This window comes from Gymnoscopelus braueri (genome assembly GCF_963280865.1).
Source record: "Gymnoscopelus braueri genome assembly, chromosome: 15".
NCBI classification, from domain to species: Eukaryota; Metazoa; Chordata; class Actinopteri; order Myctophiformes; family Myctophidae; genus Gymnoscopelus; species Gymnoscopelus braueri.
In genome coordinates, this window is record NC_137620.1 from 39,337,405 (window position 1) to 39,351,847 (window position 14,443).

Consider the following 14,443-nt stretch of genomic DNA (forward strand, 5'->3'; position numbering starts at 1 on the left):
CTTACCTAATGTATGAATGTATATGTATGTATGTATGTATGTATGTATGTATGTATGTATGTATGTATGTATGTATGTATGTATGTATGTATGTATGTATGTATGTATGTATGTATGTATGTATGTATGTATGTATGTATGTATGTATGTATGTATGTATGTATGTATGTGTGTATGCGTGCGTGCGTGTGTGCGTGCGTGCGTGCGTGCGTGCGTATGTGTATGTGTATGTGTATGTATGTATGTATGTATGTATGTATGTATGTATGTATGTATGTATGTATGTATGTATGTATGTATGTATGTATGTATGTATGTATGTATGTATGTATGTATGTATGTATGTATGTATGTATGTATGTATGTATGTATGTATGTATGTATGTATGTATGTATGTACATATATAAAGCCCCATACAGATATTTGTATACACAGAGTTGTGGGATAGTTCATCATAAGCAGGAGCTTTGAAGCCAACTTTTCTCCAGGGTTGCTGATTAGATTACACAGGGAAGAGGAACAGGGGGAGTGACGCAGTGGGACCGCTCGTCTGTCTCACTGCTGTCTCTTGGCAGGGGAACAGTTGCACCCAGGAGTGGCTTTATCTGTCTCTGGTACATAAACAGAGCTGGGCTCCAACTGGAGCGCTGAGCACTGGCATTTCCTGGCCAAGAGACACACACACACACACACACACACACACACACACACACACACACACACACACACACACACACACACACACACACACACACACACACACACACACACACACACACACACACACACACACACACACACACACACACACACACACACACACACACACACACACAGGGTAGATGAGACAGAGACAGAGAGATGAGATGTGAAGAATGTGAGCACTCCCTAGAAAAATAGTACAGACAGACACACAGTCTTTCTCTTGAAATTCTGCCTTTAATGAGCATTTTATATTTCTGTCACACACGACACGCACGCACACACCTACACCCACACCCACACACACACACACACACACACACACACACACACACACACACACACACACACACACACACACACAAACTAAGCAGCATGAATTTTTCATGCACCCCACATATCTGGAACAAACTCTCCTAAAACAATCTCAATTATATAATCACAGCTAAAAAAGACTATTCTGTTTACCACAGACTTATGCTGAGATTAAATTAAAGTGATCTTGTACTCTGATTACAACTTTTTAAATACTATTCAATGGCATTTTATGATGTTTATCATGCACTCTCTTTAATGATCTGTATCTTCATGTCTCTATGCTTAATAATTTACTTAGATTTTATACCGACTAGTGTAATTGGGGTAATTGCAGACTGTCCACTAACGGTAGAGGGCAATGGTGAAAAGTAAAAAGTGCATTTACTCAAGTACGGTACTTAATTACTATTTTGAGGTATTTTTACTTTACTGGATTATTTCAAATTTTCAGCACTTTTACTTCTACTCCACTACATCTCAGAGGCAATATTGTACTTTTTACACCACTTTTGATTACCTGACCTTTACTTGTAACAGAGTATTTCTACATTGCAGTATTGATACTTCAGTAAAAACATTTAGTAGGCCTACTTTTCCCACCAATGATTTGTACACTGTCCACTCACAGTAGAGGGCAGTATTAGCATCGCGTTTTATCTACGGGTCTATTTTGTCCCCTTTCGTCCGCCGTGATCGGTCTTATCATTGAAGGCCGGAAACCAGGAAATCTTCCTTTCCGCCGCAGACTCCAACATGGTGAGCCGTATTTCCTCACGATCCACCTCTGAAATCATCCTCAAACATCACTTTCTATCGTTGTAATATCACACATCTATCAACAAAACCCTAACATATCACATCTTTAGCGATGGTTAGACTCCATATTACACTCGCAACGAACGATGTTATATGTTTAATCTATGTTTATAAACCAGTCGGCCCCCTCTCATCCCTCCTCTCTCCCCGAGCCCGGGCTTCCATTAGCATGGATGTAGCTATGTCATGTAGCAGAGTGACGAGCTCTATAAAAAAGCACTTATGTTTATTCCACATTTATATTGAATGTCAAGACTCGTCTGCCGTCCGCTCATGTGTTAAACTTTGGCAAACTTATTTTTTAAAACATAGTTACCCGGTCGTAAAAGGCCACAACCTGACTAAATGGTATGGAAATGCTAGTGGGGCATTGGCATGCGATGCTAACCGGTCTGTCATTTTAGCTTTAGTGTACACACGCGTTGTCCTAAGCCACGTACAAACGTGTTTATGTCACTGCGAGGGTAATCGCTGAATGTTTATTTTTGTTGTATTTGTCAATTTGTGTCTTGTCTGTTAATAAACGTGTGTTTTCTGCAGGCACGAGGACCGAAGAAGCATCTCAAGCGCGTCGCAGCGCCCAAGCACTGGATGCTGGACAAGCTCACTGGAGTCTTTGTAAGTAAACAGATCTCTTTATTACAGCAGATAACATGTACAGTTTAATTATGCACAGAAATGGTTAAACAAACACTGGGAAATACTTAACTTTATTATTCAAACATAACTACAAATAAATGATTATCACAAGAACTGGATGCTCGACAAGCTCACTGGAGTTTTTGTAAGTAAACTTAATTTGTCACTGGCCAGAACAAAAATAACAGATCTATAAGCTAACCTTGTGGATCATGTTAAATGTTTCTTTTTTTGGGCATCAGACACACTCACTCGATGGAGCTTAAATTCATACTTAGGTGTCATAGGTGATTGTGATTAATGATCACATGACTGTCCCCTGTTACTAGGCTTCCACTTAAAAGGAAAGAGCTATGATGACAATTTTTGGATTTGATCAGCAATGAAAATGCACAATCCATCCTCTAAGAAGTACTGAGCTCCACCTTAAAACAAATTAACTATACAATCTTTTTAAATGGCTTTATCTATTTTCAAACTTGAGTTGATTTCAATTTCCCAGGTTGTAAAGAAATGGCATTCTAGAAGCCAAGTTGGGTTGAGGTATCGACCTTAGCTTTCAGATGGATCAATGTTCATCTGAATAGAACTCTATAATGGGACGCTGCTTTTTGGGCTGAGAGTGAGACTAGCTGTAACTGGTTTCTTTTTTGATGCTTTATCCATTTAAAAACGGAATAGGCTGACATGCATTTAGCTGGATTAGATGGTAGTGTAGTTTGGGAGGTAGAAAACTAGCAGCCTTGCAGTTAGACTGTCAACCATGAGTTCTACAGTGAAATTCTGGACTTCTGGTGCATTCCAGAATGCCAACAAAATTGTTTTTTGGGAAAGAACTGTCATACACCACTGCTTACTTAAAAGTTACTTGATCTGAATATTTCTGTTCTCCTGTGTCCCCTGCTCCCACTAGGCTCCTCGCCCTTCCACCGGTCCCCACAAACTGAGGGAGTGCCTGCCCCTCATCATCTTCCTGAGAAACCGCCTGAAGTACGCCCTGACTGGAGATGAGGTCAAGAAAATCTGCATGCAGAGGTTCATCAAGGTCGACGGCAAGGTCCGCACCGACATCACCTACCCCGCTGGATTCATGGGTGAGTGTCTGTCACAGTGGATGGAGTGAGGGGTCGTAGCCGTAGGGCTAGGAGAGGGGATAGGAACAGTGAAAGCAGTGATGTTGCCCACTGATGGAATGAGTCTGAATGTTGGTTTTAACCTTTTAAGACGGGGAACGCATCTGTGTCATTTTAGATTTCTTAAGCTATTAAAAAATGGCAATGTTGCTCTAATATCAGTGGTTCTCAGACTTTTTTCACGTCGAGGACCCCCAAAATTATATGCATTTGGCCGCGGACCCCCATCTCAAAATATGTTGTTCCAGGGGCCCCCCAGAAGCAAAGATTTGAGTAAAAAAAATTGCTTTAAAAATGTATATTAAAAGTTTTGCAAAAAAATCCTGATTTTTCAAAAATAACAGATATACAAGCTCATAACACAGCACTCGGTGCTGCGCTATGAGCTTGTATATCTATGAGCTTGTATATGCTATTTTATGAACAGTCAAAGAAATCTTAAAATGACACTGATGCGTTCCCGGATTGAATGGGTTAATGGGACTATTTGATTGGATGCAGATGGATTCTAGTCTTGTCGTCTTGGTACCTGCTTGCTTGCAACCATGTAATTTGATTCAACAAATGTTGGCTCTAGACGAGACATTTAGAATGACATTTAACCACTTAAAGCTCTATATACTTCGTCATACAACAAGTGGCTTAATAGCCAATCTACACACTCAGGTTGGGCTTGTAAAAAGGCTTTGTCCAATATTCACCCTTTTTTTTTGCTGAATGTTGTCCTTTAATGTCTGTGTAAATAAGTAGAATTTCACAGTGGCAGAATGCATTGTTTAATGTGTTTAAAATCTATTGTCAGGTGCATGTTGGAATCCTTTGTATATATTTTTTCATTAACCTAAGTCTGTGACTTAACCAGAGGGATCCTGGTTATTCAGTAGGATCCCCTCACTTTAGAGGAAGGAGCTATGATGACAATTGTTGGATTTGATCAGCAATGAAAAAGCACAATCCATCCTCTAAGAAGTTCTGAGCTCCATCTTAAAAAATAACTATTATAAAATCTATTTTAAAACCGGGAAAGCGTTTGTCATTTTAGATTTTTGCGTCACTGCGTGCTGCGCTGCGAGCTTGTACATCTGCTGTTTTTGAACATTTTTGGAAAATCTTGGAAGTGTTGAACTACTGGTTTAGAAGACATTTGTAGAATCTGTCTTAACGGGTTAAATGGCCGTTAATCCGTTTTCAACCTGAAGTTGATTTCAATTTCCCAGGTGTCACATTTAATTATGGAAAACGATGCATGTAAAGAGATGGCGTTCTAGAATTCAAGTTGGGTTGAGGTATCGACCTTGGCTTTCAGATGGCTCAATATTCATCTGAATGGATCTACATAATGGGACACTGCTTTTTGGGCTGAAAGTGAGACTAGCTGTAACTGGTTTCTTTTTTTTAATGCTTTTATCCATTTTAAAACTGGACTGCCATCGGCTAGTAGTTTAGGATGTCGAAAAGTAGCAGCCTTTCAGTTGGACTCAACGTTTGAGTTCTACAGTGAAATTCTGGACTTCACAATGGTGTGCATTCCAGAACTGCATCAAAGGTTGTGGGGAAAGAACTGTCATACACCACAGGTTACTGAAAAGGCTAAGTTACTTGCTCTGCATATTTCTAAGGTGCCATTAATTGGACATAAATTCCGAATCACTTTAAATTGAATGGATGTATAGTGATTTGTTTTGCCTGTTAAACAAACTTGTCTGTTGGAGTGTTTGGCTCAGTTTGACCAATTATTCATTCAGTATAAGGAGTCTTTGATTCAGCCTTTGAACCTCTTGGACAGAGGCCATAGAGGTACTGATGCTCCTAAGAGAATATCATGTTTTTAACTAAATGGAACAGCAAAGCTTGAAGTGAGCATTTTCCATGCACAAGCCAACCTGCTAGCTCTCTTGTACACATGCTGTTCAGACTTCTATGACATTGGTTCTCAAGGGTCCTTGAGGGAGTTCCAGGGGGTTCCCAGCTAAATGATGGATAGTTATAAACTAAATGGACCGTTATGGCTCTGTAACTCTGATAGTGTACAAATGTAGTTAAATTAACATCGATTTTACAATATAAAGTGGGGTCCCAGAGAGAGAAATGCCATTAAATGGGGGTCCGTAGCCTAATGCATGTCAAACTGGGGGTCCTTGAAATTAAAATGGTTGAGAATCACTGCTAGAGCCGTAAAAATCTTCTCTTATGGGGGTCCCTGGCATATCTTTTCAAATGGGGGTCCGCGGGCTAATAAGTGTCAATTTGGGGGTCCTTGACAGGAAAAAGTTTGAGAACTACTGTTCTATGAAGAAAATAGATCACTGTACAATATTATTGGCACAACATCGATATCAAGGTATTTCGATCTTGTCCCTATTGCCCAAAACTAGTTGATAAAAATAATGAACAATAGCAGAGCAGTGTTTTGAGCTGGTGTTTCCAGAACTCATCTTCACACTTCTGTCCTCTGTCCTGCCACCTCAGACCTCTCACCCAGTCAGGTCCTTCACCTCTGTGCCACAGCCAGCAGCTTCATATGAAGGTGTGGCATTTTAATTTCCAAGGCCAGCAGAAGCCTCACAGACTCAGTAGGGCAATGCCAGCCTATTTATATACATTAACACTAAATACACCCTCTCACTGAGTGTTTCTTGTTGACGTTGAAATTGTTGCCTGTGGTTGGTAAGGTTATGTGTTTAATAAGCCACTTTGGCAGGTGGCAACCTTTTGGATTGAAGGCCTGAGGTCACGATTCTACAAATGTCTTGTAAATCCCATAACGGTTTTCTAAAAAACTGTTAAAGCAGTGGTTCTCAAACTTTTTCATGTCAAGGACCTCCAACTCTTATGTATTTGGGCCACGAACCCCCATCTCAAAATATTTTGTTTCAGGGACCCCAGAAACCCCCCAAAATGGCCGATTTACAAGCTCGTAGCGCGGCACTCGGTGCAGCGCTATGAGCTTGTATATCTGCTATTTTTAAATGGCCAAAACCTAAAATAACGGTTTAAGTGGTTACATAGATGCGTTCCTGGTTTCAATGGGTTAATATTGTAGTTGGCTGGTAAATTGGAACAAATGGCTGCTGGAATATTTTGTGATTTTGTAGTCCTGTTATTTTCAGTGGCTTTCTGGTTTGTGTAGTTGACATGGTGGTGACCAGGTGACGATGCTCTGAAGAGAGAGATATTCTTAGTTTTTTTTCCCCCCCTCTTCACCAAATCGGTTTGGCGGTTGTGAGCTTGTAGATCTGCCATTTTTGCCGACTGTTGGCCCCAGAATACTGAATCCTAGGTTTCATGTGTTAAAATACTAATATATGTTTTTTTATTGTGTCTCTAGATGTGGTCAGCATTGAGAAGACTGGAGAGCACTTCCGTCTGATCTACGACGTGAAGGGACGTTTCGCCATTCACCGCATCACCGCCGAGGAGTCCAAGGTGAGAGTTGAGCATCCTTCTATCAGGACCCTGTCATCTTAACCCATTAAGACCTGGAACTGTGTCATTTTTAGATTTGAGCTAAAAAAGCATTATTTTACACTTTGGGCTATTCAAAAATAGCAGATATACAAGCTCATAGCGCGGCACCGAGTGCCGCGCTACGAGCTTGTAGATCTGCTATTTTTGAAAATCTGTGCAAATCTTTGAATATATATATTTTTAAAGCGAACATTTTTTACTCAAATCTTTGCTTCTGGGGGTCCCTGGAACAAAATATTTTGATGGGGGTCCACGGCCAAATACATATAATTTTGGGGGTCCTTGACATGAAAAAGATTGAGCACCACTGATATAGAAACATACGTTTTTCAGAAAACTGTTGGGATTTAGGAGACATGTAGAATCGACTTCAGGTCTCAATGGGTTAAACATAATGTAAATGGTGCATTTATATTGAGCTTTTATCCAAAGCGCTTTAAATAGATTGTGCATTACATTCACACACACATTCATACACCGATGGCGGAGGAAAACCAATGCCAGGCACCTGCTGCTCATCGGGAGCAATTAGGGGTTCAGCGTCTTGCTCAAGGACACTTCGACACTAACTCTTGAGGGAGGCCGGGATCGAACTGGGAATCTCGCAGCTCCCATCCGGCCGCTCTACCCGACACTCTACCCCTGAGCCACTGCCGCCCCATAATGTCATCTATGTTTGAGTGCCGTCAGTGACAAAACTGCTAATGTCAGTGTGTAAACCCTGACTGTTCTGTTAACCCATTAAGACCTGAGGCGATTCTAAAAAAAAAATCTAAATCCTAACAGTTTTTTGAAAAAAAATCAAAAAAAATGTTTCAATAATTTTCAAAAATAGCAGATCTACAAGCTCGTAGCGCGGCACTCGGTGCCGCGCTATGAGCTTGTATATCTGCTATTTTTGAATAGCCTAAAGAAATCTAAAAGACACAGATGCGTTCCAGGTATTAATGGGTTAAAGATGTTTATTATAGAATATTAACTCGCCACGAGAGTTTTGGTGTACAAACAGTGGGTGCAAAACCGGTGAAGAAGAATGGGAGTTGTTGTGGTGGACTTGGAACGTTGGTTAACTCTTTCACTGCCAGACTTATTTCTGGCTGCGTGCACCCACTGTCAGCGATTTTTTTCGATTTTCTTACCTTTTGAAAAAGCTTATGTTGCTTTAATAATATTAAAGATAACGTCAGCCTAGTCGAGCGATGATGATCTTCCATTTTCCCGTGTTTCTGAACACCTGATTTTAACGGAAGTCCTGAGCTTAACGCGCACTCCATGAATTGAGTATGTGATTCAGTGGTTCTCAAACCTTTTTCATGTCAAGGACCCCCAAAATGATATGTATTTGGCCGCAGACCCAATATTTGACCCCGTATTTGGCAGAGGTAACCACGCTTGCCTCGGATCTTAACACATTGATTGCCATTGATTGCCTTTAAAAAAAAATCTAAAATTATTATTATTATTATTTTTTTTGACCCAAAGACCAAGGAGATATGATTTTTCGAAGATCTAGACTCCTATCCACTTCCTTGTTAACTTAAAACTTAAAAATTCTGTATCTCGGCTCCTGAGTACTTTTTTTTTCTCAATGAAAAATATCTGGCATAAAACTGCAAAAAATCTGAAATAATTCTGGCAGGCAATGTGTTAACACCTAATCTGCCAGAATTATTTCAGATTTTTTGCTGTAGACTGCCAGAGATTTTTCATTGAAAAAAAAAGTACTCAGGAGCCGAGATACAGAATTTTTAAGTTTTAAGTTAACAAGGAAGTGGATTTTTATTTTTTTTTAGAACGCAGATCTGCGTCTTTGGCAGCCAGGCGAGAAATTAATTAGAACGCAGATATGCGTCTTTGGCAGCCAATGTGTTAAGGTTACATCACATGCCTCATGTCACTGCAAATGAGTTGATGTAGGATGTATTGTCAGTATCCTATACTCATGGAGCAGATGGCACACTAGACCAGACTTATTTGGAGGGTCTTACAGTCTGTCACTGCCAGGCAACACAGTCCTACGGCTGCAGCCAAAGAACTAGCTGGTTATTAGCTCACCAACGTGCCCGGTGTGCCTCAGTAGTGTAAAAGAGGATGAGGCTGTACGCGTTAACATTTGTCTTGTCTCACTGTGGGCTGCCCTGTTGAGTATATTAATCACATTTTACACAGTTTAATGCTTAAGCTATAATGCATTTCCCCCCCACTTAATGGAATGTTCAGTATGATGCATACCAACAGGTCATCCTCCGGAGTGAATGGTTCAATACGTGCATCATAACTGCTTAAAGTAAACCTATATACTTCATTGACTGAGTCCCCTAGGGGTCTATACATGGCTCCCTCCATCTCTCCTACACGTAGTCTCTTTGGCGAAAATGGCCTAAATTAGCCACACATTCTACGTATATTTTAGCCAGATGTTTGCCCATTATGACATCCCAGAACAGGGTTCATGTGGCTAAACTCTTAATGATAAGCAATTGCTAAAACCCTTCTGTTTAATCGGTTGCTATAACCCTTCTGTTTAGCAAACAGATTCTGCCTCTAGTTTTATTCATTTGTAATAAGCCAAAACTGTCATATTGCACACATATTTTATGTGCAAAGCTGTCTTGTATCACCATTCATTATAGAAAGAAGTTTTGGATGAATGATAAGAAGTTATTCACTGGTTAGTCAATATTCTGGTGGTCTTGTTCTTAACGTGGTTGTTGAAAAGTGGTTAAAGGCTGTCTAATCGCATCAGTAAACAGAAGGTCATCGCTTGGTACCTCGGCTCGCCCAGCTATGTGTCTGTGTCCCTGAGCAAGACACTTAGCCCTCAACGGCTCCCCACAGAGCACTCCTCTGAGCAAGCCATCTACTGGGTAAATGCAGTAAAGTAATTCTCCTCCCCTGGGGGGTGATCCAATACTTCCATTTGCTTTTTGCTCCACGGTATTGCTTTTTAGCATTGTTGTAGAGTTTCATGTCATATAGCAGACTTCATTACACATCACTTCCTCTGAACATTTCTCTGAACCACCAAGACTGTTGCCCTGACTGTTACGGGTCTTTTTAGCACAAGCTGTGCATGGATTGCCGATTCCACCCATTCTATACGCTACATGTCACCGTTATGCTATGCTGCGTTCTTCTGTTAAGACTTGCGGCAACAAAAGCCATAAAACAACCAAGCGTGGCCAGCTAAATTTCTGCTGAGCAGTACATTTTATTGTTAAAGCCACACTGAGTAAGTGAAAAGGGCAGGGTTAAATGGCAAGACTGAGGTTTTCTTTTATTTACGGAACAGAGCAGGAATTGTGTGGAGGGAGAAGGGGAGTGAAAATGTTGAAACAAAAACATGGCTGATTAATGCTTCACTGAATCTTTGAAATGCTGAATAAAGTTTATTTTGAAGGGCTTCATGTAGGAAGATGTGTGGGGGAGTCAGTTTGTATCTTAAAGTCACTGGCTGCAGTTGAAATTCACTAGCCTGTTGCCTTGTCACCACTAAGTGTGAACGCAGAATGAGAACCACCCAGGCATTAGCCATACTAACAGTCCCCTTCTCTTCTTGGTTTTAGTACAAGCTGTGCAAGGTGAAGAAGCTCCTGGTCGGCACCAAGGGAATCCCCCACCTGGTGACCCACGATGCCCGCACCATCCGCTACCCCGACCCCCTCATCAAGTCCAACGACACTGTCCGCATCGACCTGGAAACCGGCAAGATCACAGAGTACATCAAGTTTGACACTGGTAAGAGTTGGCTGTTTCACCTCAGTGCATGGGGTCCTACACGGGGTGGATGGCATAAAGAGTGATTTATACTTGTGCGCCGGAAATGGCAGATCTACAAGCTCAACTCATTGCACTGCGATGTGCTGTGAGCTTGTAGATCTGCTATTTACGGTGCGCGACACAGGCGTGCAACCAAGTATAACAGGCCCTTAATTAAAATTTGTGGGTGGGAAGTCGACTTGATGGCCTGGGGCCATGCATACAAAAACAATTGCCAGATTGTAGATCTGCTATTTTTGAGTCTAGAAGTTGATCCTCTATTGAGTGGTTTTGTTTCTCCTTAAGCTTTTCTCAACGATGTACTAGTACTGATGTGATTAAGAGATGGAGCACTGATGACTCTAATTGCCTGATGTACAGTGATAAATGTGCACTAACTCTAAGAAGTTCTGAGCTCCTCAAATCAAATGGTTGATACTTTTTTCTATTGATTTTTTTTGCCAAATAGTAGATCTGCTATTTTTGCTATTCGTCATACGATGAAGTATATAGGACTTGTGATTAAGGCAAACTTATGGATGGTAGTTGACATGTGTGTGAAGATAAAAATAACGTTGTTCTCTGTCCCCTCCTCTCTCCAGGTAACATGTGCATGGTGACAGGAGGCGCTAACTTGGGTCGTATCGGTATGATCACCAACAGGGAGCGCCACCCTGGCTCCTTTGACGTGGTGCACGTCAAGGACACCGCAGGAAACACCTTCGCTACCAGGCTCGCCAACATCTTCATCATTGGCAAGGTGAGGAGGAAGGGTTTTACATAAGAAACGGAGCATGAAGTACGGAAACGTAGGAGAGGTCCTGTTGCTCCGGCAATAGAACATAATGCTTTAAGGGTCCATTTTAAATGTGGCTTACAATTTAGTCTTTAAGATGGTACTTACAGTTGAAATGTACCGCCCATCACTCGCCCTCCATCATCCCGTTGGCTTTTGCCAACGCCCTCTTACACGCAGGTGTAGAAGTTGTTCCTCTATTGAGTGGTTTTGTCCCAATCTGTTTTCTCCTTAAAGGTATCATGACATTCATTTTCACTTTTTTTATTTTCAATGTTTTATTTGGGGTTTTATGACCTCAATTACACCCAAAAAACCTGAACTTAGAACATTCAGTGGATTTTCTGTGGTCTGGGGTTTTCTGAATAATTAGCCTGAAAAGTAATCTGAGCTTGGCCCTTCGACAGTGAGGTCACAGTCGATTAATCCCGCCCACTCTCCTCCTCACCCCTCCCCTCCCCTATCCTTTCCTTTGGGGGGGGGGGGGCGGAGCAGAGGCGATGATTGACAGGCAAAATCCCTCATCAGCGACACCCGCAGGCAAAGATTTATTTTTTCATTGCAGTTGAAAAGGCTTTAGAAATGTGAGAGAAAAACACCTGCCATGGATCACTGGAATGGAATTTTCACTTTCAAACTTTTTGTACACTTTTGAAGGACCAGGACAAAGACTTTGAATGTGGTGTAAAAGTGAATGTCATTAAACCTTTAAGCTTTCCTCAAATACTTACTAGTACTGATGTGATTAAGATATGGAGCACTGATGACAGTTCTAATTGCCTGATGTACAGTGATAAATGTGCACTACTCTAAGAAGTTCTGAGCTCCTCTAATAAAATGATAAATACTTTCTTTTTTTTTAAAGAAATTGCCAAAACTTAAGCATTTCTCTAGTCTGCGGTGCTGTTGAGATGCTTTTTCACAGGGTGTCTGATATTTGCATCTACAAACACTTCAAACCCTCTATACTTAGTAAACTAGTACCGGTACTTAGTTGACCAGGATTGGCTCTGTACTTTTAGCCCTACAATACATCTCTTTGCCGAAGAAAGCCTGCAGTATATCCAAGCTCCCAACACAGCTTTTTAAGTTTGGATTTAAAATTTCCCTCCAGACCTTATTCTTAAATTAAACTTGATGTTCTGCTTGCACAGCAAAGTGTGTAATGTCCCGTGTAGATTAGATGTGATTCATCACAATCTTTGAACTTGAATTGAAGTCCTTTGCTCCGGTGTTGAACACCAAAAATAGCTGATCTACAAACTGTTAGATCGGCAATTTTCTATGCTAAATCAGGCATGACTCTTCATGGCATTTCCCTTTTTTACCAACCTTTTGTCTAACCCCTCTTCTACCCTGTCTGTTTCTGTTTGGCTGTTTCTACAGGGCAACAAGCCATGGGTTTCCCTGCCCAGAGGAAAGGGTATCCGTCTGACCATCGCAGAGGAGAGAGACAAGAGGATGGCTGCCAAGCAGGGCAGCAGCTAAACGAACAGCCCTGGATTTCAAATAAACTGTTGTATACAAAAGAAAACAGTTTTGGTTTGGTGTGATTTCTTAAATGCTGCATGCGTTTGACCCTGCATACATTAATCGCCACAATGTGATTCAAGTTAGGAATTGAATTCTGGGAAATTGTGTAAAACTGAAGGTATGTTTGGCAGCAAAAGTTAAAGTCTTCTACTGGCTCTTGTGCAGGTATGTTGCATTGTTAGAAAATTTATAATTTGAAGGTAAATGTTGGAACCAGTAAATAAATGCTCCATGCAACAAAAGTTTGTATCTTAAATGAAGTCAGCTTTAATCATAAACTCTGAATGCTATACTATCCACTTGCCATCAGATTAGGGATTGGGATTAGTGTATTGAGATAAGTATGTGTTACTACTGCACACTCTGGTTCTCTGTATGAACTTTTAGTAAATGTCGTGTTTGAGGAGAGCGGATGCAGACAATTTGGAGTGAAAGAAAATGCTAAATATCTTTGGTTTAATTTGTATGTAGCAACTCATCAAGAATTATTTGAGGTTTGTGCTGTATTATAATTGGGATAAAGAGGATGGACATTAAAATACAAATTAAATGGCGCTGTAAGTGACAGGCATGGATTGCAATTTGACCTCAACTAAACTAGAAAGTACACAAACCCAATATTGATGCTTTGATATTGGTAACCTTTTCAATGCCTAGAATCCTTAATTCTAATTTTGCCATCAACTACTTATTTGGGACAGATTTAACAGAATGAAATGCTCTTACTGCCAGATGTTTACTGCGAATTAGATGAACTTTTAGTTGTCTATTTTTTTTGATAGAGCTGAGCTTGTAGATCGGTTATTCTAGCTATTCGTTGTACGGGCAAGTATATAGTGCGCAAGAGGTTATGGATGTTGACACTTGTAAAAGCAAGGGTAATCGAGCAAAAATTGATTCCTTTTGTTTAGGTGTCTAATGAAAAATACTGTAATTGAAGCTAACCTGGATAGCTAATAGTTAGATAAAAAAAACTCACTGAATTATAGATGGTAAAAAATAAACTTGGTCCATCTGGCCGGCATGTTCTCAGTAGGACAGCCAGACCTAGATGTACTGTATGTGGGCTTGTTTGTAGAGCCAGATGTGATGTGATGGAAACTTGGATGGTTGTAGAGACCTCAGGATTGTTGTCATACGTCTTGGGCTGCAAAAGGATTCAGGAGCCCCTGCAAGATAACCTACAGCCACAAGCAGAACATCTCTCCAGTGTTATAGAACAGCGGTCCTAAAACGTTTTCATGTCAAAACCCCCCAAATGAATATGCATTTGGCCAC

The 14,443-nt window shown here is 40.8% G+C and overlaps 1 protein-coding gene across 1 annotated transcript; it reads left to right on the forward strand.

Moving 5' to 3' along the window:
* Positions 1 to 1,748: 1,748 nt before the first annotated feature.
* On the forward strand, positions 1,749 to 13,166 carry rps4x (ribosomal protein S4 X-linked). The gene is made up of 7 exons (XM_080452025.1): positions 1,749 to 1,777; positions 2,378 to 2,455; positions 3,390 to 3,570; positions 6,938 to 7,035; positions 10,644 to 10,815; positions 11,439 to 11,596; positions 13,019 to 13,166. Exons 1-7 carry the CDS (start codon positions 1,775 to 1,777, stop codon positions 13,118 to 13,120), a joined length of 792 nt encoding a protein of 263 aa, XP_080308151.1. The 5' UTR covers positions 1,749 to 1,774; the 3' UTR covers positions 13,121 to 13,166.
* Positions 13,167 to 14,443: the final 1,277 nt, after the last annotated feature.